Genomic DNA, 13,941 nt, shown 5'->3' with positions numbered 1-13,941 from the left:
TTGCATTGACTGGGAAAACCCATGTATGGCCATTTACCCTCATATTGCATAAAGTAAAATGGTATATAAATTCATAACATAGAATCATCTTTAAACAAAGTTTGGTTAAAAACAAATCCTAAACCTGAAAATTGATTGGTGAATGAAATTATTATTTTTTTAATTAGTAATAATATTTTCCAGACGATATTTGAATTATCTTTGTACTACAATGACTTAGAAAAATGCTATTTTTTTTAAAATATCACCGTCTCTAATATCACACTCACTTACTAGGATCATCATATTTTGGTGTCCTGACTCCTTGGCCTCAAAAAGTTTAAATACCCCTGAGGAGGAGTCTCTTTATGACTAAAATAGTCTTAAGTGGTCTTAAAGGGTTTGAAAACAAACCAGGTATAAAACACACGTCAATTTCTTTTTAAGGGCCTAGTGTTGCATAAGCAGCCTTCACCTTAAAACGGATGTGATGATGCAAGAAGACGAATTCGTGTTTAGTCACTTTTATTTTCGAAAGCGATTTGGTTTCTTTTTCACTGAACTTCATTGATGATACACTCCTCCCTCCTGAAGGGGTGTGCCCGCGTGACGCTCACACACATATAAAACACAAGAGAAGCAACACACCGCTGCAAACTGCGTAGTAGAAAAGTTGCGCCAGGACCTTAAATCATAGCAGCGATGCAGAGGTAAGATGATGAAATTATTATAATTATTATGAAATATAGACTGTGTCTCAAAACCTAGTGCACGAGCAAGACCCAATGCGCGTTTTGGCTTTCACAAGCCGCTGGACGAAGCGCAAGATATATGCGTTTGATGCCTGTGAAATTTAAGTTTCATTGATCCTGGAGCAACATTTCTATCAGCCAATCATATTTGAGCGAGGACCAGGGTTAGGTGCTTCTACATCAGTGCTATTCACCTGTCGAGTTTAGAGAGTTATAGTTAGGGTTATGTTTAGAGGTAGGGATTGGGATAGGACAACATTTTCGGACAGGAATGTTGTTCCAGGAAATATGCTATCTAGATTCTATTTTGAGACGCACTTGATTATGATACGCAAATATGAAGGTGGTACAGTTGAAATAGACTAACGTACAGATAATGGAATTAAATTGCATTTAAATAAAACTACGTGTGTGTGTACAGGCTTATATTACACTGTGGGAACCAAATGTGATAGTAAAACCTGAAATCACCTACAGTGTGGGGACCAGCCAGTGGGAAATGAATGAATAAACTTACTAAATCTTTTTTTTGAAAATGTAAAAAAGCAGACAGTTTTGGGTCGGTTTAGGGGTTGGGTTAGTGTAAGGGGAAAGAATATACAGTTTGTACAGAATAAAAATCATTGTGTCTATTGTAAGTCCCCATAAAACATGAAAACGTGTGTGTGTGTGTGTCCAAAATATGTATCAATATTATATGCACATATTTGCATACTGTTTAAAAAGTGAAAGGTAATATGAAATTCTAAAAAAAAATAAAAAAATTGCTATTGTAGGCTATTATTTTATGATGTTTTATTTTACTTCTTTGTTTGAATAAAAAATAATTATAGTTTTCATTTAAAGCTAAATATTGTAGAAATGTAATATTGCTAAAAGTCAACCAGAATTGTTATATTTACATTTAGCACAGAATATAATAAATACTGCAGTGTAGCATACATAGTGCATTTGAGTTTATAAGTTACTTGAATATTTATTATTTAAAAAAGGGGTCAACCTGCAAAAACATGCAATGATGTCACTAAGCATCTCTTTTTTTAATATCCCCTTTTTTTGGTTTTGTTTAAGCAGCACAATCGGCAAACCTCAGTTTGGCCCGTGGCTTATACAGCAGGTGGAAAGTGGGCGGTATGAGGGATTGTGCATGATAGGCAATGACATATTTCGGGTCCCATGGAAACACAACTCTAGAAGAGACCTTGGGGACGAGGATGTTAAAATATTTAAGGTAACTTCCTCCTTTTGTCTCACATTTCACTTCTGCATGAATGGTCCAAAAGGCATAAAGCTGCAGATCTTCAAAGGGGGCAGGATTTTAAAAATGGGGGCGGGATTTCCTAACCATTGAGTGGAATGCACCCTAAAAGTTATTAAAAGAATTTGATAAACAATTAAAATGCATCAATGAATTGAATTTCCTCATTCATTAATTTTCTCATTTTGTCGGTCTGTTACAGGAGTGGGCCGTGGTCAGTGGGAAGATCAACGAGCACCCCAACGACAAAGCGAAATGGAAGACAAATTTCCGTTGTGCGCTTCGTAGTCTAAAAAACTTTGAGATGTTAGAGGATCACTCCAAAGATCAGGATGACCAACACAAAGTCTTTCGCATTATCCGTCCTCAAAGTGAGTTTAATTGCTCAAGCTGCACTTGTCATGGGAAAATGAGTTGATTATAAAGCTCTGGCTCATCTTGTCCTTCAGATCACCAAGAGATACCGAGAGCAGAGCCAGTTCATCCTCAGCTACCATTCATCAATGAGGTCTACAGCGCATCTAATGACATGTCTGAAGACATGGAGGTAAGGCCCAGATTTATGACTGGCAGTAGACATATTATTACATATTATTTTAAAAAAGAAAGAAAGAAATATTTAAAAATAATACACTACCAGCCAAAAGCCAATGTTGAGAACAGTTTTTGCTGCTTAATATTAATACATTTATTCAGCAAGGATGCATTAAATCAAAAACAACAGTCAAGACCTTTATAATATTACAAAAGATTTCTGTATCAAATAATTGCACTTTCTAATAATTAAAGAATCCTGAATAATATTTTCAACATTATTAATAATACAGCCCCAATAATGATTGAACAGCATATTATAATGATTTCTGAAGGATAATGTGAGACTGGAGTAAAAGTGATTACACATTGACTGGTAGTGTATATAAATAAAATGATTTAAATATATATAAAAAAATATATAATAAATATATATTATATTATGTCTGATACAGCAGGAATTGCTCAGCCAGGTGGAGACAATGCATCTAAATCAACAACATGCAGGTAGAACATTTACTATCACTATGATGACTACATTTAGTAGTTTTAGTGATTTAAACAAACTATGATTTTGCAACTACCATCTTAAAGGGATAGTGCACCCAAAATCTCTCCATATGACTCCAGGGGTTAATAAAGGCCTTCTGAAGCAAATCAATGCGTTTGTGTAAGAAAAATATCCATATTTTAAACTTTACAAACTAAACTAAGCTTCTGGCAGACGGCCTACACAAGTCGACTTACGCCAAAAGAGTAACTTCTGAAGTGGTGTATGACGTAGGATGTAGGAGTAGCGTAAGCCTAGACGCATCTCGTGGTTCAACCAAGCGTGCCACACTTTCCTTGAAAGTGAACCCAAAGAGTCTTGATTCTGTCATTTTAGGCAGTTATCATCACACTGGTGTTAGTTCTTTAAATAAGTTTGGTTTTAGTTAGTTATTTGATGCTATAAAAACGGGGGTGTGACGTCATCATTGACAGCTGAGATTGCTTCTCTGAGCGAAGTAGTCACTGATGCACCAACGGACATTTTTCGGGAACTTCGGGAGGAGATTGGAGCTTTAACTTTTAATTTCTACGTTTCCATAACTGTTTATTTCACAAAAAGTTCAGGGTCATGTGATTGATTAGGCGGGAGTGACGGCGGGACCTTGATATCGCGGCTGCACTTCGCACTCACTACTGTACAGACTTGAGACTCAAGATGTCAGAGCCGTATTTGAACACTGGCGGCTTCACTTACTTAAATGGAAGCGGGTGAAGGCACGTCTTCCATCTTTTTTTACAGTCTATGGTTCAAACAAATAGGGGTGGACAACAAACTCAAGCTCCTCTTCTCTTGTATCGAAATTCTTCGACATTTCTCAAAAAAATTCTCGTTTTAGACGTCTAATTCTTGACCGGTGTTTTGTTTTGCTCTATCCTCTGCGCTTCCACGTTCGTCATTACGTCATGTGTCAGGTCAGGAGTTGAAGCTAGTTATTTTAGTTTGTAAAGTTTTAAATATGGATATTTTTCTTACACAAACCCATCGATTCACTTCAGACGGACTTTATTAACCCTGGAGCCGTGCGGAGTACGTTTATAATGGATGGATGCCGTTTTTCTTGTCCCCCATTCACTGCCATTATAAAGCTTGGAAGCGTCAGAACGTTATTTAATCTAACTCAGATAGTCATATACACCTAGGATGACTTGAGGGTGAGTAAATCATTTTCATTTTGGGTGAACTATCCCTTTAAGGTGCAGTTTCATATTGAAATCCAGTCATTTCAATAAGAATCTGTGCAGTCAGAAATTCAAATATCTGTGCAGATTTGGCTCATGTTCAGATCTGTATTGTATAACGCACTATATAAATAAAGGTGACTTGATTTCAATTGACGTATTATTTAAGTTTTGCTCCATGGCAGGGAGTGAGGTGGTTTTTTGATTTGGCATATTTACAATATATACTCTTTCTATTCACAGAACCATGGGATACGTGTTCCCAACAAAACATACTAACTACTAATTCGAGGACCTACTTTGAGACACCCTACTCATGCATGCAGAACAACACACCTGCCCCAGTCCAGCAATCCGACACTACTGGTAAAACCACAAGATGCCAAAGCGGTTTTATTCAACGCAATTTCCTGAGAAATCGTAATGGTTTTTTACAAGTTGGATATTTCATATGAATTCATACGATATGATTTAGTACAATTTTAAGAAAAAAACCTAACTTTGAGGTCCACCCCAAACGTAACCATAAGTAGTGCGAAAACGTATGAATGAGATTATGAATTCATCTGAACTTGCCACAAATTTGCCAAAACGTAAAATAGATTTCCATGAGGCTGCGTTAGTTGTATTTGACCATATCTAGAATATTGCATACATGCTAGTATATCTCTAAATTGTGATATATAATGTTACTTCTAGTGCACCAATTGGACCTCTACGACCTGGAGATCTCGATCAACTACAGAAAAACGGAAGTTTTGAAAACTCGCCTGTGTTCGTCACTCGTTCAGTTTTACTACCAGTGTGACCCATCGGAGCTGAGAGGAGAGCCAATACGCTTCCCATCCACTGAGGGTCTGATTGACCACAAACAGATTCAGTTCACTAAACGCATCCTAGACAGCATTCAGAGAGGTCTGCAGCTGGAGGTAAACCAGTATGGCATCTATGGCTTCCGGCAGGACAATTGTAAAGTCTTTGTCAGCACCAGTGACCCATCTGAGATCCAGAACTCGGAGCCCAGAAAACTGCACCAGAACTCCAAGGAGCAACTGCTCAGTTTTGATAAGTACATAAGAGGTATAAATGATGAACGGAATATTTACTAAACATATATAATCTCTATGATATGTTGAATTAATATCCAATTGAATTGGGCCATTGCTCTGGGTGTGTGTTCACTACTCACTGCTCTTAATGTGCCTGCACTAACTTGGATGGGTTAAATGCAGAGGACAAATTCCAAGTATGGGTTACCATTCTTGGCCTACAATTTGTAAACTACTTAATTACCAAAATATAGCTGGATCCACCATTTGCAACCCTGTTACCATGAATGCTCCCATTAAAAAAATGAAAAATTCCTTAAAATTGTGAAAAACAGGAAGTGACATCTACAGCATGGCAGTGAAATATCTCACGAAACTGCAGAATTGACTGCATAAAGCTCAACCTTCAAATCTGTTACCATACTTATTGGGCAGAAAAATTTTTTTCCCCTTAAATGTATGAATAATATAAGTTTATAACAAACAAAAAAATCAGCTTTTGGTCCAAAACTAGCTACTGAGTGACAGATTATGTGAAATATTCAACCCTGTTACTCTATTTGAAATTAGTTTATTTTTTAAATGTATTAAGCTTAATCCTTACAGAAATATAATTTAAAATAAATGAATCACCTTTCACTGACAAAAAAAGGAAAATAAGAATACTTGTATTTCTATCCAACCCTGTCACTATGATTATTCTCCTATTAAAACGAATAACAGAATATTCCTTAAAACTGTGACACACATGTCATAATTTACATCATAGGGCCCTTTCTACAGCATGGCAGGAAGTCGAGTAAAAACATTTTTTTTTTCAACTTTGTCGCAAATTTTAGAATTGACAGCGCAGCCTTCAACCCTGTTACCATAATTATTCTGCAAAATAGAAATATCTTTCATTTATGGAAAATGTTTTTCATTAACTAAACCGGTATTTGATCCCAAATTAGTGACAGACTTCTGTGAAATATGCAACCTTGTTACCATGGGCATCGGAAGCAAAAAAAAAAAAAAATGTGGGTGTGTCCTCCCCCAGAAGATTTTTACTAGAGTAAATGCCATTTGCATTAAGTGCAAAGAGCCCATCTTGTTTGCGAAAATTACTGTGGCAATAGTGTAGGGGTAAGGCACATGGAAGAATTTTGACGCGAATCAAGGTTCGAATCCGCCTTTTGCCGATCTCGCTGTACTCCCTTTTCCCATCACATATCATATCGGAAAGGCATTTATTTAAAAAAAAATAAAGAAAATATAAGAAAAGTATAAATAAAGCATCTAACGTGTAATTAATAATAAAGTGTTTATCAGTTAGGGGTAGGTGAACAGACATTAGAGATGGTAAGAGTGAGTGGGTCCAATATCATTGGTTTTAAAAAGTGGGTGGGCCTTGTCCCACCCACCAGTGACTTAGTAACGCGTTAATCTAATCTGACTTCTTCTTTCCAGTAACTAGTAATTTCCAAACCAGTAATAAGATTAAAGTAACTTATCCAAGTCACTGTGAGTTGCTTTCTTCTTGCGTCTCGGGGAGAGTATTTATATTAAGTGAAGTCAAGAAAGACTATCTGTATTACATTTTTTATTAAAACGTTTTTTTTTTTTTTTTTTCAAGGAAATATTTTTTAATTTCAACTTAAAATGTCTGGAGATACATTGTTGACATTACTGTTAAAAATATACTTCCAATAAAGTGAGTGTTGGCGAAAACGGTTGTAATTTCTATGTTGAGGCGGCAGGGGTGTTGTCGGAAACTGCTGAATGTAACTAATAAAGTACCCTGTAATCTAACTTAGTTACTTTTAAAATCAAGTAATCTGTAAAGTAACTAAGTAACTTTTTAAAGGAGTAATCAGATTACTTTTTCAAAGTAACTTTGGCAACACTGCCACCCACATACAATGGTTCCGACGCCCATGCCTGTTACTCATTTTGGGAGATTCTTTTAAAAGAAATGTTATCAAATGTATTTCTTATATACAATTAATTTTAAATAAAACAGGTTTAAAACCCCTTTCTCTGACTAATTGTTGAAAAAAAAAAAACTATTTTGGACACTATTCAAGAAAGGCACCACTAAAGCCCAAAGTATATTTTTTTACGCATATGCGAACGCACAGCCTTGCCAAGTATACTTCTTTTGACGCGTACACGTACACAGGCGTTCGATGCAGTTGTGAGTTATATCTCGTCACGAGTTACAACCCATGTAAATACTGCAAAAAATGTTTTTAAATGCGCATGTGTGACCTGAGCGTACAACGTACGCGTGGATGCAAAAATCCGGCGGTACGCTGACCCTCACGTACACGTAAAAAGTTAAGTATACTTTGGGCTTTACAGTGGAAGTCTATGGGGCAAGCACAGCAGATAGCTTTGTAATATGCTACTGTAACACAGTTTAGAAAGTGTGACCTATGATTTTATATTACACATGCTAGCATTAGACTGTGACAGATTCGTTTACCAAATGTTTAAAATTACAAGCTTCACATTCATGCTTTTAAACCCTCCTGGACACTTGCCCCATTGACTTCCATTGTACATGTTTTTACAAACTAATGGACAAGTTTCTGTTGTAACTGACACGTTACAAATGCTGTCTTTAAACGTTCAGCTGAAAATAGACCAGAACAACAACGGGTTTTTCTTTTCTGATTCGAATATCCCAATTGTTTTTCAGATCTGAAGGATTTTCAAGAGAACCGACAGGGGTCTCCGGATTACACTATCTACCTGTGCTTTGGGGAGAAGCTCCCTGATGGAAAACCACTGGAGAAAAAACTTATTACTGTCAAAGTAAATATCTCGTAACAAAATGACTAAAAATGTGTTTCTGTTTAGTTATAACACTTAAAATGCTATCTTTTCCATCTCCACAGGTTGTACCTCTGATATGCCGTGAACTACATGAAAGAGCTCAAATGGAGGGAGCGTCCTCTCTTCGAAATGATAGCATTAGCTTGCAGATCTCCCACAATAGCCTTTATGACCTTATCAATTCTTTGGGCTTTCAATTCTAAATGGACTAAAGCTTCGGTTTTCACTATGAAATTAGTCAGCCGTCATTCATTTTGCTACTGTTATAATTCTAGCGCAATGCAAACTAATGTAATGTAATTTCCATAGGACATTCAGAGGGGACTGTTTTATGGATCGTGTAATTTCTTAGAACTCATTGCTGGTCGTTCAAACTGTTTAATGGTAATCTCAATGCAATCTATTGTTCAAGTGACCAGAAAAACGTCTCCTTGTTACACATGTATAATGAGGGCTACAGCCTCATTTTAATATCTTGTCTTCTAGTGAAGAATCTTTCACACTTTGCCCAAAGGGCTTACTTCGCTTCTTGTCTGCTGCCTTGTTTATCAATGTGATGTCCAGAAAGTTTGACTTCATTTAAAATGTAGTGGTTGATTGTAATGGCTGTTAGTTTATTGGATAATGCTGATTATACCAATATCTAAAGAGTGTGTGGATGATGGACAACATGTAAAAATGTCATGCATATTAAGTTAAATAAACTATATATAAAATTTGATATATATTTTTGTTTTTATTATATAACTTAATCAGGGTTTCTGCAGGTTTTATGGAGGTAAATTTAAGACGTTTTTAAGAGCAATTAATTTAGGAATAAATTGAAGGGAACATAACACACCAATACGTTCTCTAAATGTAAATGTCTAAACACACAAGTTATATTTGTGACACTTCAAAGTTTGAAAATACAATTTCCAACAGATCTCCATAACTAATATATTTTTCACAACAAAAGAAAGCTTTTTGAGATGTTTGAGATGAGAAATCTTGGGAAAGTGATTTTATGATTAAAACAAGAACAACTATCTGCCAATGTGTTCATAAAAATCAACTTAAATTCAAATGCAAGTAATTTTCATCCCCAATGACAGATATTTACCATAGCATAAAACACGTAATTTTGAAAACAAGACATTTTCTTCATTTTACATGTCATTAAATGTATCTTGTATACATTTAAATGTATATTAATCATTTATTGATCTAAGGATGTTTTGAATTTGTACTGGAAAACAAAAAACCTGAGGAAGAACATCAGTTTTTGCAGTGCATGCAATTTAATTTAGGGCCCTATAAAATCTGTTTTATTTTTCATAGTTTATTCAGTTTTAACTTTTCTGGACTCTGCTTTAATGTTTAAATTCAATTTTACTGACTTTCATCTTCGGAATGCAAGTGAAGATCTTTTTTATGAAATATGAAAGATTTCTTTCCCTCCACTGAGTCTAAGCAAATTTGCAGCTTCAAAAAGTTCATAAAGAGAACGTAAAATAATCCATACGAATCAAGCGGTTTATTCCAAACGTTCTGAAGAGACTCAATCGCTTTATTTGATGAACGAAAGTTTTACGGGTTTGGAACGACATGAGGGTGAGTAAATGATGACAGTCTAGATTTTTGATCTAATTTAAGACATTTTTTAGGCCTTAAATTGTGGACGGTTAAATTAAGACTTTTTAAGACCCACGGAAACCCTGTTAAGACTTTTAAAATAGAACATATTGCATTATATACATTTCTTTTTTTTATTATAAATATTAAATGTTTATTTTATTTACATTTAACACAGCGAATAAGATTGAAAATTCACTGATCTATAACTAAACAATTCTACAACACATTTCACAAATAGACACTTTCAAAATTCCTTCTGATTGTGCATGAATCATTAAACATCAGCACATTTTACGACAGTAAAACAAGCAAGAAGCATGCCAAAAGATTTTTTTTTATTAAATAAAGAATCTAATAAAATTATTTACACAAACAGTGGATCACGAATCATGTGATTCAAGTGATAAAGCTCTCTCCGGTTAAGAGAACAGAATCCTCTCTGCCAGGACAAGAATCAACTCTCTCAGTCACATGACTCGCTTTGAGGCGCAACTGGAGTTACATGAGATCAATTCAAAAAGGTTACAAACATTTCTCAAGCAATTAAATGACATGATGAAAAGGGTCAGAAAAACATTACACTTTTCAGCCATCATTTACAATCAACTTTTCTTATCAGTACTTTTCTTTTCATTAAATCTTTAGTGATGCGTAAAGAAATGGTTATTTTCTAGGCTGAAAGTCATTTGTAAAAGCTGTCATTCACTAACAGAAAAACAACAATGGCAATCAGGAAAAACAATCGGCAAACACATTCATCTGACAGGATTTAAATCAAAATCACTGAACAGAAAAGATCTATTATAGCCGTCATGAAGGAACCGTATTGTTTTTATATTTACAACAAAACCGTTTGATGAGGGTGAGGTGAGGTCTACTTCAAGCCTATTTTATCTATATTAGTAAACTAAAATATTTTAAAGACATCAGTCAACCAAATAGAGTCCCAAGTCTCATAAAGACTAGATATTAGAACAATATTTTAAATCAAATAAATGCTCTTATGCGTGTACGTCATGTACCAAAAAAATGACTGCTCTCCAATGTCAATGGTTCATGATGAAGCATTGATGTATTGTGTGTGTACATGATACATACGTTCACACAAAGATGTTATTTATATTTTAGCCTGACAATGCAAGAGCTTGTCTGGCAACTTATACTTCCTGTAGAATAAGCTTAAAATAGCAAAGAAACACAACACCCTCTCGAAGACTCGTTTTACACAATTGCTATGTAAAGATTTTTAACTTATCTTGTATTTGGACACACCCAGATATTTTCAAATGATCTTCACATTCAAAGAAAAATACAAACATTCAAAAAGGTTCATTAGATTACTGATAACAGCCCTTAAGAGTTTCCTATGTGCTTGTAGAAATGCACAATTTAAAAACAATCAAATCTACAGTTGATTGCTAATGATACTGTCTGAAAAGGATGTAGCCGTTACCCTCGACCTCACATTGAAGTTTGGAAGTCTTTCGGGACGTCTGCGTGTTGGTTTTGTCCAGTTTCCTCTTTCCTGTGTTTTCTTGCATGTTTATACTTATCCACGTAGGCTTTGACCAGGTTGACTACTTTCACCGGGTTGATCTCACCGCTCTTGCTATGACACACCTTGTGAATGAAGCAAACAAGACATGAATGAGATCATTTTTGTGTAACATAATTTTTTCAGAATTCATTAAAAAACGGCCCACTGGAGAGAAGGGAAACAAAATGGTATTTGGGTTGTTGAAGTTACATGAATATGACATGAATACATAAATTATTTTTAAAGAAGCATACAAATGTTAAATACCTCAGGCATAATTTTATTTTAGTATTAGTACATTTTGTCACTGAAAACCATCCTCCGGTGTGACACCATATCCTGATTTTAAATCAGGCAAGTCCATTGACAACTTTAATTAGAGCGACCAGAGCGAGAGCAAGGGCACGGCCATCAATGAGCTTCATTCGGCTTACAGAAGCCGTCGGCATCGCTGTCATTTTGTTTTTAGACCACGAAATCAACAATGTCACTAAAGAAGTGTTTCTGGTTGAGGGAAAGATAACATTGATCAGCTTCCCAAATAACCCAGCGTTAAGGAAACAGTGGATGCAGTTTGTTTTTCCGGAGCAGCAACGGAGTTCTGCAAGTGTGTTTGTTTGTTCCCGGTCATGAGTCGAAACTGCAGGCAGTGAGTGAAACTGCATCAAATGTCTATTGTGTTGGCAATCAGCGTGTAAGTGCATATAATGTCAACAACATGAACATATAGTGAATCGAAAGTTATCCAGGGATAATGCCATGATGTATTTTGTGTGTGTGTGTGTGTGTGTGTGTGTGTGGTCGTGACTCTTTAGCTCCGCCCACTGCACACCTTTTTCTGTTTTCTGAAAGAATCGGTACAGCGTATCTGTCTTTTATAAATATAATCAAACGAAAGACTCTTCGGAGATATGAAGGATGCAATATTACTCTATAGGTACTCAAGATTAACATGAGATGTAACTGTGTGTTATGTACCCTTTAATTCTTTCTGTTACACCATAGGACACATTTCAGTAAAAAATTTCAAAAAACAGTGAAAGAATTGACAAAGTTAGTGACCCTTTATATCAGACTTCACACTACATAACAATATGCATTTTTTTGTCTTCAAAATTGGTGTTTTACAAAAAAAAAACATTTTTACTACTCATTTGTCAACCATTTGTCTACTTGTCACAGGTGTTTACTCGGATGGTAACAGGAAGTGAATATAAAAAACAACTGCAAACGAAAACAACTGACGTCACGCAATTACCTTCTGAACGGCTTTACGCAGAATCTCTTTGTACTCTTCCTTTGTGATGTCTCTTTTCTGATAGAAGGGCTTTATTGCGAGTTTGACCTCCTCTATTGCTCGCTCCTGCATGTGAAGTTTCTTCATGTACTACAGAAAGAGAAACAATGTTTAATGTTCATGACATCAAAACAATAGAATGAAACGAGTCACCGTTGTGATGAAATCGTGCACCTGCTCTTTCTGATTGGGGTCCTGTAAAACTTCTTTGCGGGATTTTGGTTTGCTGGACTCGTCTTGGGGAGGAAGGCTAGAGACTGTTGCTGTGAGTTTTGTATCAGCCTTAGATGAAGCTTTATCCTTTAATATGAAATAGATTTATGGGATTATTGTAGTACTAAAGTACCTATAATAGTACTCAAGCTGAAAATGTCCACAAAAATTCCCATGAAACGTTTCAAGGATTTATAAGGCATGTTGGCTTCCTGTGATCTTCCGGGCTTTCCCCTCACTTATGTAATGTGAAGTACTAATTTATCAAGCACAAATTCATTACACCTGAATGATTTTTTTAAATAAATACTTTAAATTACACTATGTAGCTGAAAAATGCAAAACTTGACAAAGATTTAGTGTCAACTGCAACAAAATGACCATCATAAACCATTATAAACTTGTCAGGGACACTCCTTGTGAAAGGAGGATGCAATTTCCAAGAGTAATGTTAACTTTCATTTCTTCTGAATTGAAGCCTTATACGGCTGCTTTCAGTTTCGGTCACATGGTTACAATATAAATTGCATCAGCATTGTTTTCACCCTCTTGAGAGAGCAAGTTGCAAATTGTGAAAGCAAACAGTCACATGACGACACCCTCTGGTTGCATGGAGCAACTACATATGAGGTACAACAATTGTGATGTGCTCTGGTATCCACAAAAACTTATTTTAAGATAAAAAATTCTAAGCTTTGTCCACGAGGATCAATTTATGTAACCCACAAAAATTCTGTGTTTACTAGAGTTGCTCTTGCTCTTGTCAGAGAAAAGTCTTCTCAATTTCACTAAAGTCAAAATAATTTCCAAATCAAATTAAGATTTTATTGGACAAGCAACAAAGCCGTCGCCTGCAGGAAATCTGACCATCTCCCTCACAATGCACATTCTTATTAGGATTGGGCATCGTCTATCGCTGATGGCTGACAGATATCACGATGTTGAGTATCGTGATTTCCCCACTCCCCTGCAAATAGTACAGTTGTTCCCGATCACAATACAAATTACATTCAAAACAGTTCAATGAACACAATTTAAACACTAAAGATTTCCGGTTAAACAAATTATAGGCTACTGGATGTTTTACACAAACTAAACCAATGATATTCAAATGGTGGACCGCAATCTGCATCCAAACCCCGGCAATGTTTCCA

General features: G+C 35.6%; 2 protein-coding genes across 6 annotated transcripts in view; one reads left to right on the top strand and one right to left on the bottom strand.

Annotated features, from left to right (window-relative positions):
• The first annotated feature begins 426 nt into the window (after positions 1–426).
• On the top strand, positions 427–8,846 carry irf7 (interferon regulatory factor 7). Of its 4 annotated transcripts, none has more exons than XM_079810269.1 (9): positions 427–689; positions 1,803–1,962; positions 2,192–2,360; positions 2,439–2,536; positions 2,979–3,030; positions 4,498–4,620; positions 4,954–5,334; positions 7,987–8,102; positions 8,186–8,846. In XM_079810269.1, exons 1-9 carry the CDS (start codon positions 682–684, stop codon positions 8,324–8,326), a joined length of 1,248 nt encoding a protein of 415 aa, XP_079666395.1. In that variant the 5' UTR covers positions 427–681; the 3' UTR covers positions 8,327–8,846. The 4 variants fall into 4 exon arrangements, with proteins under 4 accessions (XP_079666395.1, XP_079666396.1, XP_079666398.1 ...); XM_079810270.1 differs by having other exon boundaries at positions 595–689; positions 1,806–1,962; XM_079810272.1 differs by lacking the exon at positions 4,498–4,620 and having other exon boundaries at positions 617–689; positions 1,806–1,962.
• Positions 8,847–10,053: 1,207 nt separating this feature from the next.
• The window catches only part of phrf1 (PHD and ring finger domains 1), a 39,270-nt gene continuing 35,382 nt past the window's right edge, over positions 10,054–13,941 (bottom strand). Inside the window, exons 16-18 of one of the 2 annotated variants that reach the window (XM_079808946.1) lie at positions 12,749–12,874; positions 12,536–12,664; positions 10,054–11,360 (exon numbers count right to left, since the gene is read on the bottom strand). In XM_079808946.1, coding sequence (XP_079665072.1) covers positions 11,202–11,360; positions 12,536–12,664; positions 12,749–12,874 — 414 coding nt within the window. In that variant the 3' untranslated portion in view covers positions 10,054–11,201. The remainder of the gene's footprint in view (positions 11,361–12,535; positions 12,665–12,748; positions 12,875–13,941) is intronic. The other variant, XM_079808947.1, reaches the window with a different exon arrangement.

Source organism: Gobio gobio (genome assembly GCF_949357685.1).
Source record: "Gobio gobio genome assembly, chromosome: 25".
NCBI classification, from domain to species: domain Eukaryota; kingdom Metazoa; phylum Chordata; class Actinopteri; order Cypriniformes; family Gobionidae; genus Gobio; species Gobio gobio.
Note: the sequence above shows the minus strand (reverse complement) of the source record. Positions and strands in the feature narration are given on the sequence as shown.

Bases quoted from the DNA above. Each gene is read 5' to 3' on its own strand.
- irf7 (XM_079810269.1), top strand. The intron at 2,537-2,978 runs GTAAGGCCCAGA...TGTCTGATACAG, and splicing joins ACATGTCTGAAGACATGGAG to CAGGAATTGCTCAGCCAGGT. The intron at 4,621-4,953 runs GTAAAACCACAA...TGTTACTTCTAG, and splicing joins CCAGCAATCCGACACTACTG to TGCACCAATTGGACCTCTAC.